The sequence below is a fragment of the Sodiomyces alkalinus genome (genome assembly GCF_003711515.1).
Source record: "Sodiomyces alkalinus F11 unplaced genomic scaffold SODALscaffold_5, whole genome shotgun sequence".
Classification (NCBI taxonomy): Eukaryota; Fungi; Ascomycota; class Sordariomycetes; order Glomerellales; family Plectosphaerellaceae; genus Sodiomyces; species Sodiomyces alkalinus.
The window spans coordinates 880,481-895,591 of NW_021167083.1; the positions used below are offsets into that span (position 1 = coordinate 880,481).

At 49.8% G+C, this 15,111-nt stretch overlaps 3 protein-coding genes and 1 non-coding gene across 4 annotated transcripts; 1 reads left to right on the forward strand and 3 right to left on the reverse strand.

Moving 5' to 3' along the window:
• Window positions 1–708: 708 nt before the first annotated feature.
• On the reverse strand, window positions 709–3,463 carry SODALDRAFT_359701 (hypothetical protein; the record flags this gene model as incomplete). Its single annotated transcript, XM_028614197.1, has 6 exons — window positions 709–841; window positions 871–988; window positions 1,037–1,159; window positions 1,225–2,642; window positions 2,709–2,822; window positions 3,387–3,463. 6 exons carry the CDS (start codon window positions 3,461–3,463, stop codon window positions 709–711), a joined length of 1,983 nt encoding a protein of 660 aa, XP_028466406.1.
• Window positions 3,464–4,564: 1,101 nt separating this feature from the next.
• Window positions 4,565–4,649, reverse strand: SODALDRAFT_t123. The gene has a single exon. It is a non-coding gene; the product is annotated as a tRNA-Val (tRNA).
• A 232-nt stretch (window positions 4,650–4,881) lies between these two features.
• SODALDRAFT_333208 (hypothetical protein) lies at window positions 4,882–5,453 on the forward strand. Its single transcript, XM_028611908.1, has 2 exons — window positions 4,882–4,984; window positions 5,122–5,453. Exons 1-2 carry the CDS (start codon window positions 4,977–4,979, stop codon window positions 5,309–5,311), a joined length of 198 nt encoding a protein of 65 aa, XP_028466407.1. The 5' UTR covers window positions 4,882–4,976; the 3' UTR covers window positions 5,312–5,453.
• Window positions 5,454–7,030: 1,577 nt separating this feature from the next.
• SODALDRAFT_277663 (hypothetical protein) lies at window positions 7,031–8,574 on the reverse strand (the record flags this gene model as incomplete). The annotated part of the gene is made up of 2 exons (XM_028608081.1): window positions 7,031–7,749; window positions 7,827–8,574. 2 exons carry the CDS (start codon window positions 8,572–8,574, stop codon window positions 7,031–7,033), a joined length of 1,467 nt encoding a protein of 488 aa, XP_028466408.1.
• Window positions 8,575–15,111: the final 6,537 nt, after the last annotated feature.

Consider the following 15,111-nt stretch of genomic DNA (forward strand, 5'->3'; position numbering starts at 1 on the left):
GGGGGTTGGGTTGTTTGCGCAACGGGGTAATCGCTGGTGACAAGAAACCACGACCAAAGTGCCAACTGCAGCGTACAGCGCCGTTCTCGCTTTTATTTTCCCTGTACTTCTCACTTCGCTTTTGCTTCTTCGACACTTTTATCGTTCCTCGCCTGTACTTTTTTCCTTTTAACCTCTACTGGGGGTTTTCCTGGGGCATCGATCGGATCGGCTTTCTTCTTGGTCTTCCCTCGCGTGTTTGGTTGGTTCGGGAAAGGTCCCGTAGAGGATCCCAAAACGAAACGCATAGTAAAGGTGTGGCTGGCTTGGGGATGGTCTGATGATACTGAGTACCTTAGATGGCCGTCGGATGAATTCTATTATTTCTCTTTTCCTGTCCTCATCTTTGCGTTTTGTAGGTTTCCAAACTCGCCGTGATTCCTCGTTAATGTGCCTTTGATCCCAATATACCTATACACAAAGGAGGCCTTGGTGCAAGAGGTCCAACATATCAGCATAAAGACCTCCCCATCCACCATCGCCTGTCGCTCCCGGTGTAGAATAACACGTCCCGACTATTCATCAACGGATGTATGTACGGTAAGAGGAGGAGGAAACAGTCTAACATTATAGACACACCACATGCCTCTCTGGTAGATCGACCACATGACGTGAGATGCATGGGCATGATGAAATCAAGGCCACTCATACCACACTGTCATATGTCTCTCATATGCTGTTCCAGCCAGCGTCTTCACGAGCCTGCAATCGCCCAAAGCAATTTGCGGCTCGATAACTCAGGACTCGAACAGATCTGCCGACACGGTGATCAAGGCACACGCTCAGCGGTTGTTCAGTGGGTCTGTTGTGTGGCATAAATAAGACTGCAACATCTCTTGGGGCGTGATATGGAATTTGATACCAAGCACACCAACGCGTTTCTGTTCGCATGCGGTTGTGGGGTAGTTGCTGGTGTGATGCATGGACCGGGTGCCAACGGCGATGATCCCTTTCGCATGTGCTTCTCTCGAGCGTCGGTTACTAGTTTAGGTGCCACGTGCCAAGCAGTTTTCGGCTTGGGAGACCGTTGTTTTGCGCATACTATGCGGACGAGACAAAAGGTTGTCCCGGAACTGGCATTCGAGAACCGCGAGTTCTCTGGCTTCCCTCTGAAGACAGGCTTGCCTCGGACAACACACAAGTTTCAGGCCCCAGAAAAGCCGTTTCATGTGCCCGGATATTCACCACCCTCTAGCACGAAGCGCTCAAAGACGGCGCCATCGAGAATCCTGACCAGAGGGACATTGAACCCCCACTCCAGACCCTCCAGCTCACCAACAAGGTCGTCTGCGAAATCGCCAAGCGGTGTCAAGTAGTACGTCTCGCCAGAAAACCCGCCACCGCCAGGGCCTCCGACGCCGGTGGAGGATGGTTGCGACTGTGTGAAGAAACCCCGAAAGCGCAGGCTCTCCAGATTCGGCAACAAGCCTCGCAGCCCGGTGAAGAATTCTCTCCACGTGCCGAACCGCAGGGTAAGCCCCGCTTCCGATATCGACGCCGAATCGCCGCCGGCGTCCGTGGGACCCTGTCCGCCCAGGCTCAGACGGCGCAAGGTGGCCGCATGTTCGCCCAGGAACGCCAACAGTTCGTCACAGCCCACGACGAACCCCTGGAGCTCGAGATCGGCGAGGCGCGGGTAGTAGGTCCGGAAGAGGGGGTTGTTGAGCAGGTCGTTGGCGGTGTTGTCCGAGTCCAAGTCGGCTTCGTCGTACGAATGCTTCGTGATGGCCAGGTGCGTGAGGCTGGCGGCGCTGCAGGTCACCAGGGCGGCGGCGGCGCGGACGGCGTCGTCGCAGAAGCGGGCGGCGGCCGGGAGGACCCGGGTGGAGGAAGTGCAGTCCAGCGAGATGGTCAGCCGCGCGAGGCGCCGGTCGAGAGAGCGGGCGAAGGCGGCCCAGTTGTTGTTATTCTCGGCGCGCTGGGTCTGGGTCCAGGGGAGCAGCTCTTTCAGGGCGGGTTCGCTGGTCCAGGCCATGGCGACGGGGAAGCGGTCGATGGTGACGCTGCGGAGATTCCGGCAGCGAGACAAGGCGCGGCCTAGGACTTCGAAGGTCCGGGTGGCCTGCGGTATGACCAACTTCCGGGCCTCGAGGCGTTCGAAGGTGCGGGCCAGGACGCGCCCCTCGTAGGGGCACTCGTTGTAGGCAATCTTGACACTCTCCAGGCAAGGGAGGTCGCCGAGTGTAGCGGCTAAGAGCTTGCCTTGGGACTCGAGTTTGGGCGTGGCAATGCGGGACGCCTTGTTCACGTGAAACTCGACCCAGGCGCTCTGCAGGAGGACCATGTCGCGGTCCTCCGGTTCCGTGGCCCAGTGATCAAAGAAGCAAGAACGACGGGCGTCGTCCTCGTCCAAGTCGGAGAGGTTGAATGTGACTGTCTTGATAAGGTGGCGGAGGTGAGGGTGAGCGGAAATGTGCCACAGGCGCCAGACATCATTCCTCCAGGGAAGACACTTGAAATGAGGGCTGAAAATGTGCGGAAGACCGATACGGGAGTAGGCATAGCACGCAAGACGGAGGCTCTTCATATCGGCAGGCGAGTCGACATGGGAGAAGATGAGATCCACAAGTTCGTACGGGAGAGCCATGATGGATGGACTGACACTGATGAAGACGATATGATCGGGGACGTCAGCAGGTCAAAGGCGGTCTTTTTCTTCGAGTCGAAACTGACGTCGAGGGTAGGGGTTGGGAGGTGAGAAGAGGTGAAGCTGTAGTAGATAGGCAATGGCAATGATGAGCAAAGGTGGTGGGAAAGAGTGAGATGTGGTGACTTGACCGAGGCTGATTAAGACATCAGTGATGTGTGGGTGTGACACTCAGAAGACATCACCATGCCCATAGAAGAAGAAAAAAAGAAGAAGAAAAAAGCAAGGATGCGCAGAATGAAGGTGCGATCCGGGGAGAGAAGGAAAGACGAAGTAATAATTCGTATTTCTTATTTCTTCTCTCCGTAGTCCGTAAGGTAGTCGGTCAGTAGTACTTCAGGAATACTTCATGCCCTTGCCTCTTACATCCATGTACTTTTCTCCTCTTCGCCGTCCCCTGACTGTCTGTGCTAAGATGCTTGAACTACGGATAGATGTGGTCCGTGATGACCCCCGTCGCTGTAGGTAATTACTCCGCACAAGTCACAAAGTAAGAGGTTCCAGCAGTGAGGTTAATAATGGTTCTCCCCCGCAAACGGGTCCGTACCACCTATAATGTTCAACTTGCTCGCTGTTCGCCTTCTGAACGTGAGATTGAGATGCACGTAAGAATATGAAAAAGGGAAGACTTGGCGGCAACTTGTAAGTTGGACCTCAACGCCAAGACTTGGGCCTCGCTCCTTCGTCGCCATTAACGCACGCATAGCGACGATGAGCTGCGATGCCCCTTGAAACCACTGATTCTGGGGCCCACGTCAGCGAAGAAGCCGGGTCCATCTTTCCCTGCGGCCCTTCTGTTAGACTCCCGTGCTTCGTATTCTTCAAAAATCATACCCAGCCTTTACAGAGGAAACACCCGAGATAAAGGTCCTCTGCATGCCCCGTATTAGTTAGTGAACGAACGATCATTGGACTCTTATTATATCAGATACCCACAGCCACCGTATCGAGGTGTGATACTATGGTAGACGTATAGGGTACCTTTTTCCTATATATCTATACTTATTTCCCTATATTTTCCGAATAGTTAGATATCCCCGTAAAGTACCACGAACTTTACTTAGATAAATATATATATAATTCCGCGTACCTTATTTATACTCTGATATATTAAATCCAATTACAAAGAAACTCACGCCTTATATCCTTACTATCTATTCGTATATACTTATATATATAATTCGAGTTTAGTTACTTCCTAAGCGGCGAGTATATACGGATTTATATCTTACCGCCTTATTAGTTAAATCATTATACCCTATAAGACTGTATTGTAGTATATTCTTATTACCTTAACGGAGCGCTAATAATATATCCCAAACAAGAGGAAAGAATCTCTCATAACCGAGATCAAGACCTTCAGCTGCCTATCGTATCAGTTGTCCTAATTTGTGTTCGGGAGCACTCGCCGAACCGCCCTTTAAGGCTTTTTTTTTTTTTTTTTTTTTTTTTTTTTAATTCAGGGTTATTAAAGTCCGTATACAACCCTAAAGTTATAACAGACTATTCGGAGGTACCGAAAGGTACAAACTAGGTATAAGACACGCTACTACCACTTTCGGGATAGGGAAAGTGCGTAGTAGTATTTACTAAGAAATGCCATATACGCTAACCCCTTCACTTCAGTAAATCTCCTCCTAGGAAAAACCTTACGGATAAAAACCTAAGAGCACCCGGTTAGCCCCCTATACCCTTTTTCCCCCCTTTATGATAACCCTATGCCGGTGGTAGCTTAGTAAGGAATCCCCTTCCTTTTTAGGCTATTCTGCTGTCTCGATAAGGATAGGTGCCCAGGCTATCGGTTATCTACTTAGCAGGGGTTTAGGGGCCACTACCAGCCCCCTTTGCCTGAGGTACGTACCTATCCGAAAATAGGTTAGGGGGGAGCAGGATTCGAACCTACGACCTCTTAGGGATTAGAAAAGAGGTTAGTCCAGGTGGTATACCACTCCACTATCCCCCCCCCTTCAAGGCTATTTCTCCGGTAGTAGCCGTCTCCTTCATATTAACAGAAGAGTGAAAGTCGTGTCTTACTAACCACCTCCTCAGTTTAGCTCAACTTCACCCTCCCTTCCGATTAAGCTACGGAGTACTCTCACTCACCACCTCACCCGAGCTATCCATTGTATCCCGTCATCGCCGGCCAACGATCCGGAGTCGTTCTCCATATCCGGCTATCGTGATTGAAACCCCATTGGAAACTCCATTGGCGTGATCCTGTCTCCCTGCTCTCGGTATCCCTCCGGCGATCACTTCTCACGCACCACTCGACACGAGTTGATCGGGGAACATGTTCAGGTACTATATCCCCTTCCTCACTCCTCGCAAACAACAATGATAATCCTTTACACCACCCACCCCTTACCGTGTTGAAAGAAAAGAAGAAAAAAGTCCCTGACCACCGCTCAACCACACGCATTTCACCATCACGACAGAGCCTACAAGAACCTCTCCCCCAAAGCCCGCATCACCGTCGGCCTCGGCATCACCGGCTGGGGTGCCGTCGGCCTTTGGCTCTCCGACCGCGCAGAGGAGAAGTACCAGCCCCCCGAAGAGGACAAGGCCGTCGTGGAGCGCCTCATCCCGCGCATCTCCGTCGTGGACAGGCCTGAGGGCGGACGCTGAAGACGCCGGACAAGAAACAATTTACTCTTATACAAAGTCTCGGCTTCTTCGGATGGCAACGGAGATGCAGCCTAGTTAGCTTCTTAGCACACTTCTAATAAATCAAACAAACAAACAAACAAGAAAATCCGTTGTATATACTCAGCGCGTCTTTATCGTATTCTCGCCTCCCAGTTACTTACCTGTCTCTCTCTCTCTCTCTCTCTCTCTCTCTATATATATATAATATATACTACATATGTCCTATCCAAACAAGGAACAAGACTATCAGGCTCTACAATGTCAGCGTGAGAGTAGAATGAACATGCTGATTGTCGATTCACAGTACATCCCGAAATTTATCCTGACATTGTTGCACTGTAATATATTGCCCTGGCTATGTCAACGTCGGGATAGGAGGCATTTGAGATAACAAGAGCAAAGAGAAATAGATGTAAAAGGCTACGCCATGCTACAGGCACCGATTTAAATTTCCTATACAAGGCCCTAAAAGGCCAATCTGGTGGTATAGAGACGCGTCCAAGTAGCATAATGCGAAATATTTCCTAGCGTCATGATCGTTTACCCAGACCCTCCGTCACAGCCGTCCACCGGCTCATTTCCGTCTCTATCTGATCAAAGTCTAATGCAGCCAACTCCACACCCGCTCTATGGTTATTGCATAGGGATCATCCTCGGGGAAATGCACATCAGAACAACCCACCGCGAATCCGGCTTTTCTTTTTTTGATGTATGGCAGTTGACTCCAGCCGCGTCGCCATTACTGGTCAAGGACCAGCCAGGCACACGGATCAAAAGGAAATAAAATGCCACATCGGGAAGAGGGGGAAGTGTGTAAAGCAATAACAAATAGAGAAGTCAAGAAGACAAAACACAAAATGAGCAGAAAAAAGTAACGCCATCAACATGCACATACGTGAACCATGCCCTTGATCGAAATGTACCGCCCTGCGCCGATGCCGCTATGAACCTAGGTGTTCCCCGTGTTTCCTTCCCTTAACTGTCGGAGGTGGTCTGCACGGCTTATGCTGTCCCAAAGAATGGGTTCGAGGGTTGAAGTATCCATCCACCTTGGAGAAAACTGCAGCGACTCGCCAAAGACTGATGCGAAGCACCGAAAGCCAAGTGATATCTTCAGAGAACCAATATCGGATGCCCTCCCCCATGCAAGTTGTTGTTACCAGACGAAATTCGTAACAGCACACCCACTGGGTCCCACTGGCTCTGTAGAAACTGCAGCATCCAGTCGAGAGGAAGGATATTCGTGACGATCGATATGTACCAGGAGACCCTTCATTCCAATAGTCCGCAGACTTCCGTTCCCACCGGAATAACGAAAATGTCATCTCTCGATGTAAGCACCGATGTGAAGTATTTGAATGGAGCACTCGCATAAGACAACCACCAGTCCTTATCGTCTCCTGCACAACTGCCCCGGAGTACAGGCAATCCAAACATCAAAGAGAGGTTCAAGACGACTGTACCAATGACCCAAAGTATCGTCCAATGGCAGATGAACGCCAAATGAAGAGATACAAGAGCGGGTATGCTGGTACTTCACCAGGGAGTCCTCGCTGTGATATGATGTCATGCGCGAAACATGGCATGTCTCGCGGACAAAGCCATACTTCTTCCCGCGGAGGAGAAGCCCCACAGTGACGAATCTGCAGTCGGAGAAGAGACTTGGCTGCCAGCGATAGTATCGTGTACACGACAAATTCATCGGTTAGCAGCGGGGTTCCCCTGGGTTCTGTGGGCATCGGAGATTAGGCTCTTGCTGGGTTGCGATCTGCGTCTGAATGCCGTTAGTGAGAAGAAGCATGAAGGATTTCGGATAAAGGGGGTTTGCCTACCCGAAGGGAACATCTGGCCCCAGTCAAGACCCGACTGTTGGTTCGGGTTAGAGTTGCCATACATGGGCATGGGGTTCTGGTTCGGAGGCATGTTGTAGTTGGGCATCTGCTGGTTCATGTTGGACGGCATGGTATTGTTGACGTCTCCGTTATACGGCGCCTGCTCAAAGTTGCCACCCCGACCGTTCGTTCCCATGACAGATCCTGGCATACCGCGTCTATCCTGGTTGTTGCCATTGTCCAGTCGGGCAAGACTGCTGGATCGTGACATTTGGTTTTGGTCGTTTTGCATATTGTTCATGCCGTCGGCGACTTGTGGCATCATGCCAAAGGGCTGGACCATGCCATCCGTGGGCATGTTGTTCAGGGTGTTAAGGTGATTGAGATCACCGCCCTCCTGACCGAGCGCAGCTTTCTGCTGAGCGGCAGCATTCTTCTTGACATGGGCCTGCGGATGCGACAGGTGGCTGGCACCGGTAGGGTTACCACGACGAATGGAGCACTTCTGGAAGTGACGCTTAAGGATATCACTTCGCGAGAACGTATCACGACACAAAACACACATGTAGGGGCGGTCGCCGGTGTCTAAACGCGTCACAGTTAGCCGCAAAGACCATTCAGACGGCGGGATAACCGCGTGATATTCAAGGGCAAATACTCACGTCGCAGCAGGTGCCGCTTCAGGTGCTTCGCATGCAGATACGTCTTGGTGCAGTGAGGGCAAGGGAACTTGCCGTCCGCATCCTTGACGGGGATAACAGTATTCTTCGCTGCTCCAGTGCCGGCTTGAGGGGCAGCAGGACGACCGGGGGCACTCGGCAGAATACCGCGGCGACCTTGGGAGCCGACAACGTGGGTGGGCTGGTCACCATCCGGGAGAGGTTGTTGCATCATAGGACCGGGTCCGTAAGGAGATTGGACGCCGGGCTGGGGCATAACACCCCCTGGCGGCATCGGACGGAGGTTGGGGGGGACCCGAGCTCCAGCAGGAGCGGGTGCGATGGGCTGAGGGTGAGAGGGCGCCAATGTCGCCTGAGAGATCATGCCGGAGGTGGTAGGATAACCCTGAGGTTGCGGGGCGTAGTTGCCAGGCATTTGGTACGTCGTACCGCGGCCACCTTGAGGGCCCGTGGTAGCATAGTTCGCCATGCCCGCCGGGTTGTTACCCCCGTTAGAGTTGGGCGTATTGGGCGTCGCCGGCGTGCGGGGCGTGTGCGGGTTGCTGCCATACATTTGATTCATGGCGGCCGACTGGGGCTGCAAAGGTGGCAGAGCGTGGTTTTGGGGAATAGGAGAGTTTTGTTGCGAGTTATGTTGAGAAAGTTGATGAGGCGTAATTCCAGAAGGTGGAGATGGGTACGATTGTGTATTCGAGTTTAACCCATTGGTCGGGTACTGTGACGCGTCCATATTTTCTCGGAAGTTTTCCTAGTCAATGCTAGATGTCTGGGAATGGCGAGGTAAGAGGTAAAACGCGTTCCTGGGTGGACTCGGTTACCGTCTGGCGATGGAGCTCCAAAGTGGGATGGATGAATGCAATCAGGTCGCGTGGAGCAAGAATAAAGACCAGTCGAAGTCCCGATATCCTTGAATTGGGGGAGGGGGGGGGGGGGGGGGGGGGGGGGATGGGGACACAAGCACGCAGCGACAAGTGCCCGTGTAGTCGAGTCCGATCTGAGCGGGAAGGGCGTATCAGATGGATGTACGACGCGTGTGTGCGGGATGTTTTGCTTTGGTGTTGGAGAGCAAGTGGGCTTTTGTGGGTGAGCTCCAACTTTGATCCCGTTTGGTCAAGGTTTTTTTTTTCTTGGAGGGTTGGAGTGGAGCAGAATGGGGCTGGGGATCCTTTTTAGATGTTTTGCCTTTTCTTGCTTCTTTGGAGATGGCAGCGACCTTTCAGGAACGACGAGGGCGTGTCCTTGTTTGACGGAGAAGAAGATAAAAAAGAAGAAAAAAAGGAGGGGAAATGCCAGATGCGGTGCAGTTAGAGGAAGGAACTCAACTAAAGAGCTGAGTATGTAGGATCAGAATCAGTCGAGTAGAAAGAAGGATACCAAGCAGCGATGAAAATGCGTCGTGCGCAAAGAAACCGTTTTGGAGTCGAGATCCGAAATTTTTTTGGGGGGTCGGGTTCGGTGGGTAGCGGGTGGAGGTAAAGGGACAAAGTGGAGGGGGCAGGAAGGAGTGGAGACCGTGGCCTACTTATGGTGCACGCAAGTCAGCTCGTGCGTTAGTGACCTTGATAGTGACAAGGTTCAAGACTGACTCCTTATGTTTGTACCAGAGTTCGCTCAAATGGAAGGTAGAGGATACTTTCTGGGATTTGGTGCCGATGCCGGCACCAAGAAAATTCCAGGAGTGGAATAGCGCAGGTGTGTATGAGTGTGTTATGGCGGGTAGAGATAAAGGGAAAAAATGAAGAATTTTTTTCGGAACAGCCGCTTTCAATCCAAAGTTGGATGCCGGCCTAGGAAGATGCGATGGCAGTTCTTGCCTTTCCGTCCAAGTCCCGGTTAATTACAACGTTGTTGCTTCCTTCCTTTGTTCTTTTTACTATGTGGTGTGTGTTGTTGGGTTCGCACCGGGTAGAAGTGGAGGAATTTACCTATCCTGATCTAAAAGTTATTGTCACCTATAAACGAGTCAGATCGGAGATAAGTGATGGCGGGAATATAGCTTGGCTTTTCGCCCGAGGCGGATATATGCTAGACAGCAGAGGTTGTGAGGGCAGAACAGAAGATAAGGAGGGATAGGAATACTAAGGTAATAAGCTGCGAGGGAGAGAGGGAGGGAGATTAGGTACCTTAGGAAGAGGGAGACACTAGAGAGCGTGATCCCCGAGGGAAATAGGTACCGTTTGAAACCAGGTAACTTCTACTTGAAACCAGGTAACTTCTACTCAAGGATACCTATTTCTTTCCTTATTACTAAGGTACCTAAGGTAGGTACTATTCGAAACACATTCAAAGAAAATACATATCTTGTTCTTTATTAGGTACTGTATTAGATACTATTAGGTACTCCATGCCTTTATTATTAGGTATAAAAGCAAAAGCGGTGATGGTTTTCTTCCCTCCTATTCCCTTAATAACTGAATGAAATGGATATCGTATTGCTGCCGTTTTCCTTAGTATAACCTAACCTTCCTATTAGATCTTAGGGGATAACGGTCAGTTCGCTCATTAGAGTATCATACCATTACCGCCTTCCTAGACTGCTTGGGCAGGTACATATGTCGGTAAGTAGCTCAGGTCGTACGTTATAGTTAAGTCGTATGTATCGATTTACGCCGGTGTTATATTCTATCCCAGGTTGTGATAGGGGCCCTTATGATATTAGCGACGGCATGATGAAGTCTTGTTCTAGACACTTGTTGCTTGTCATTCCAGCAGAGCAGAAGGCCGTATAAGCAAATACAGATTAAACAAATACATATACTAATTATTTCGTACTTCGTAGGTCCTTACCACTCAGTCTGTCCTGTTACCGCCACGCGCGGGTAATCTGAATCAGCCAGTAAAAAGAACGTACTCGTGTACCTTCTTAAAACGGTACCTAGTCCGAAACACACGAGTCGTGTTCACCGGCTTAAATGGCGTCCTTCTGTCATGTGCAGCTCACCTGTAATCTTAGTCCGTAAAATTATAAGATGAAATTTCGTTTTGGCGCCGGAGGCGATCTTCCTAACCTACCTTATATTATATATTCTCGTTACGGTGTATTTTACGAATAATTATTAATCCCTACACACAGTTGGGCTCCCTCAATGCCCCAGTTCATTATAATATCGGTTCAAGAGAAGAGCACTATTGGATGTTTCTAAGGGCGTAGTTCTACGTGTACACATTTGTTGTGGAAGTTTGTCAGCCCCCTCGGCATTGACTCGTTTTTGTTATGACCGCCGAGTTCGCGTAGCGGCTCCGAATCGTGCCCACTTCCCGTATGCCAATACACAGCTGTATGTATGTAGATGGGTCCATGGGCCTGAGATATCACTTCGGGCAGGGAGTTGCTTGTTGAGGACGATGAATCATTGCATGCTCTTGAGCGGTAGGAAGTCTCAGAACTTGGATGGCAGGTCCCCGTCTCACAAAAAGAGCGGGCAAAATACATCAAGAACCCCCACAAGCCGCTGCCGCGTCTGGCCAGCATCATTGCGGGACGGACTTGCTAAATGTATGTACCTTATGTATACGACTCTGGAGTTTATAAGGTAATAAAGCCCAGAATTTGTACTTGGGTTATGGATTCGTTCTTCCTTCGTACATCATTCAGGGAGACGACTTGTCTGTCCTTTCCCAAATCAGAGATTAACTTCGTGGTTCATTAGCGGATCTGCTAGGCCAGTATCTTGGTATCACAGGAGCAGGAGCCAATTAAGGCCAATTCCTTAAGGTCGCTCTCGGGCTGCTGGGCATGAGAATTGTGCTCGGGACGGTTCACCCCTATCTAGGTACAAAGTACGCGTTTGTGCCCAAGCATCCTCAGATTCCGTCCGTAGCTTCGTAACATCTGGTTTGAGGTGCTATTATTTAGCCATTTGCTTGTGAATTGAAAAGGAACTTTCGAGCCGCAACAGACAATCCTTCGCTTACCATCTGCCGAGTAAGAGTTACAATGGGTTGTCTGTAGGAGCCACGTAAGAGAACGCTGACCAAGCAGTCGAATAGGAATAGCAGCCAAGCCGATTTGTATGGATGATCTCAAAGTGATGTAGTTGTAGGTATGCCAAACCACAGACTACCTAATAATTGGGAGCTTGGTAATTAACTTCCAAGTCGCGAGGGATGGGAACAGGGGAACGAATGACTCCGAAGTAAACAAGGTGGTGAGGGACAGGTCGAATGCACGGATACGCACTCCTGATGTGTTACATTTTGTCCTCCTATCCCCGGTTCCCCCACATACAGGTACCTAGCAACCTACATTGACGATTCTCACCTGCTATGCTATCAAATAGGCAACGAACCGTGCTTGGCAAACGCCCTTGACGAAGACAAGGTGTAATGCTAACGGGGTATTGGTGTTGATCTGACAATGTCGACAATACATTGACTAAAATACGGAGTATTTTGTGGATGACGTCTACCAGAAAGGATAGATCTATTGGATGAGACGTTTCCTCTGGAACAGAACAAACTCGATCCTCGGGCATTGTCTTTGAACAAGTACTTATAGGTAGTCCTTATCGCTCTTTCGAAGTATACCTCCTCTAGGGCTTTAAAGGTTAGCTCGTGAATTCGCCCTATATGCTATTTAAAGATTAGATTAGCCCCGATCCGTAGTTTTCCACCTATTTTATATAGATAGTATGAAGATATATAACGATCTTAAAGATAATTATAGGACTAGTCTAGGAACCAGAGCTATTACTACCTTATTAACTACCTAGAGTAATAGATAGTGATAGTAAAGTAATAGTAGTTATAGTAGTGATAGTAGGGAGGGCAGCGAGATATAGTAGTCTTAGATAAGTATAAGTACTTATAAAGAGTAATAGGTTTTATATATTAAGATATACTTCTACTCTATAAGGATCTCCTACTATCCTTAACCGGTTATATATGTTTATACGCGCGCTAACCTTTAAACCCCTTGTAGATGTTTATTATCACCCTCGAGTATTAAGAAAGCCACCAGTCCTATTGTAACACGCGCCCAAAGTTCGCCCCACGATATCTGTATGTACACGTGGTTCATCGTCACGGTTCAGTTCATGTACCTTAGGTAGTGTACATGCATGCCGGAGGTGTGGCCAAGCCTTTTGATACCTTGCCGACGCCACCTTGATGTACCCTATACTTTCATAATAATTTCATTATGTACGAAAGTCGGCGGGAAATGAAATGATATTTATTGTATGCAGCATCCCTCGAGTCAACGTATGCACGTTGAATGTACCTTAGACAGCCCCTGGTCACCGCGGAGGTACTCGCTTTATTCCTTTCCCACATCCCTTCGTTTCGCTCTTTGTATGAAGGAGATGTTACATGTCTCGACTCTTAAAAATCGCACGGAGATGCTCCGTATAACGGCTAGCTTTACCTTGCTTCACATCCTGCGACAGAAAAAGATCGATGCATGTAATTGTCTATTCTAGAAACATTCATAGAGAGATATATTCCTTACCTCCTTTCTGTGGTGAACGGATTCTCGAGCAGCGAATTCGTCTCCATCTATTGAGCGAAGTACACAGGACATCGTGACGACAATACATGCTCAATAACGAAACACGCTGCTGTCTTCACCGAGTAAGCATTGTCCGGAGTACGCTGTAGGTATGTATTTCGTACTCCGTAGTCGCTCACCCCTTTTACGTTGCATATCCCTGTTTGTCAGTGGCGTTGAACCGCTGCAAGCTGTGGCCCCCTCCCGCCCATTTCTTGCATACAGACCAACCGTCGCCCTCGCGGTGGCGGTGGGACGTTGGCGTTGGAGTTAGCTCAGCATCCCTAGATCCCCTGCATCCTCGGTCCCTGGCGGGGGGAGGGGCTTGTCGGCGTGTCTGGCGAGAGGGTCCATCAAACCCTTCTTGCGGAAACTTTGGGGGTCATGGTCTCCATTTTATTCTTTCGAGAAGGCCCACGCATGGAAGCTTTTTTGTCCACGACATGAAGCTATGGCCATATAAGATGTCCAGCAAAGTTCGTCCCAGCAAATCACCTCCTGTATTGTCGTGCTCAAGCTCATTTATCACCTAGGCATGTTCACAAGAACCACGTAGGTCATCCTGTGCGTGCCCAGTCACGTTGTACTTGGCGGAGGCTCGGCTCCTACACACGGTATACGACTGACGTTCGGAGCAGCCGGGAACAGTGCCATCTCAGACATGACTGGGCATTTAGGCAGGGGATCCCCTCCGAACTACGACCGAGGAAGATGCCAAGTCCGGTGGCCCGATCACCTCTCGAAACCGCCTGGCGTCTAACTCGGTCGGATGGAGGCTCCCCTGTCCCTCGCGGTTTTTTTCCATGCTGTACTTCGTGCGCATATTCGTACGAAATGCCTATTTCGTACTCTCGTTCACCGCGTCTTCTGGCGAAATACAGTACTGCAACCGTTGTGCATTCGATGTAAGGAGATTTTCGGAGACAACCGAGAATGCTGGGATATGACATCATCATCGTGTGACGGAATGGGCGAATACGCGCCGTTGTCAGATGAAAGCGTGTCCCCCGGGTATATGTACGACTAAGCCCGATTTCGTCTACGTTGTATTTCTCCGTGCCAAAACCTGGATCGTAACAAATAATTTCTCCATGGGCGGGAATTGCTCCCTGAGGAAAGGCGAACCGGTCGCCAGGCTTGGCATATATTTATGTCGGCTCTTCTAGTCGGGATATCGAGGGGTATGCTATTCAAGGAGTCGTAGTACAACGTGCGTTGTGCGTTGTGTTCCCATCGTTGAACAACTCAACTTACTGAAAGCCCAAATGAAGGGCATGTTGTGCAACGTCGTATGTCTAAAAATTTTAAACAAGGCCTTGCGTTATAGAATGTGTAGGTAAGCACTTATTGTTCCCGAGTCTTGTATTCCTCGTTTACCTACCTACTTTTACGAATAAGGTAGCCAGTTATACACAGCTTTGAGTCGAACCTGACAGTTGTGTACAAAGTGATCATTACACAGGGGTACCGGGAACATCACATAGGTAGTTGAGACGTCATTTCGCACCACCCTACTTTTATGTACCTATGCCTAAAGGGAATATGTACTCAAGAAAGCTGGATGCGGTTGGCAGGTACAACATGCGCACATTGTGGTTCGTACCTAGGTACAAAGCATTTTCAAACCGACGCGGGAAACAGGGTCCACCGTTCTGATGCCATGAGGATTTCGGCTCATCGTGCGGCGCCCATTCGATCCGATCGCCAACGTATCAGTAACATATTACTCCGTACCTAGTCAGTTGGCGGCTATGTTCTTACTGATCCGGGTCCGGCGTG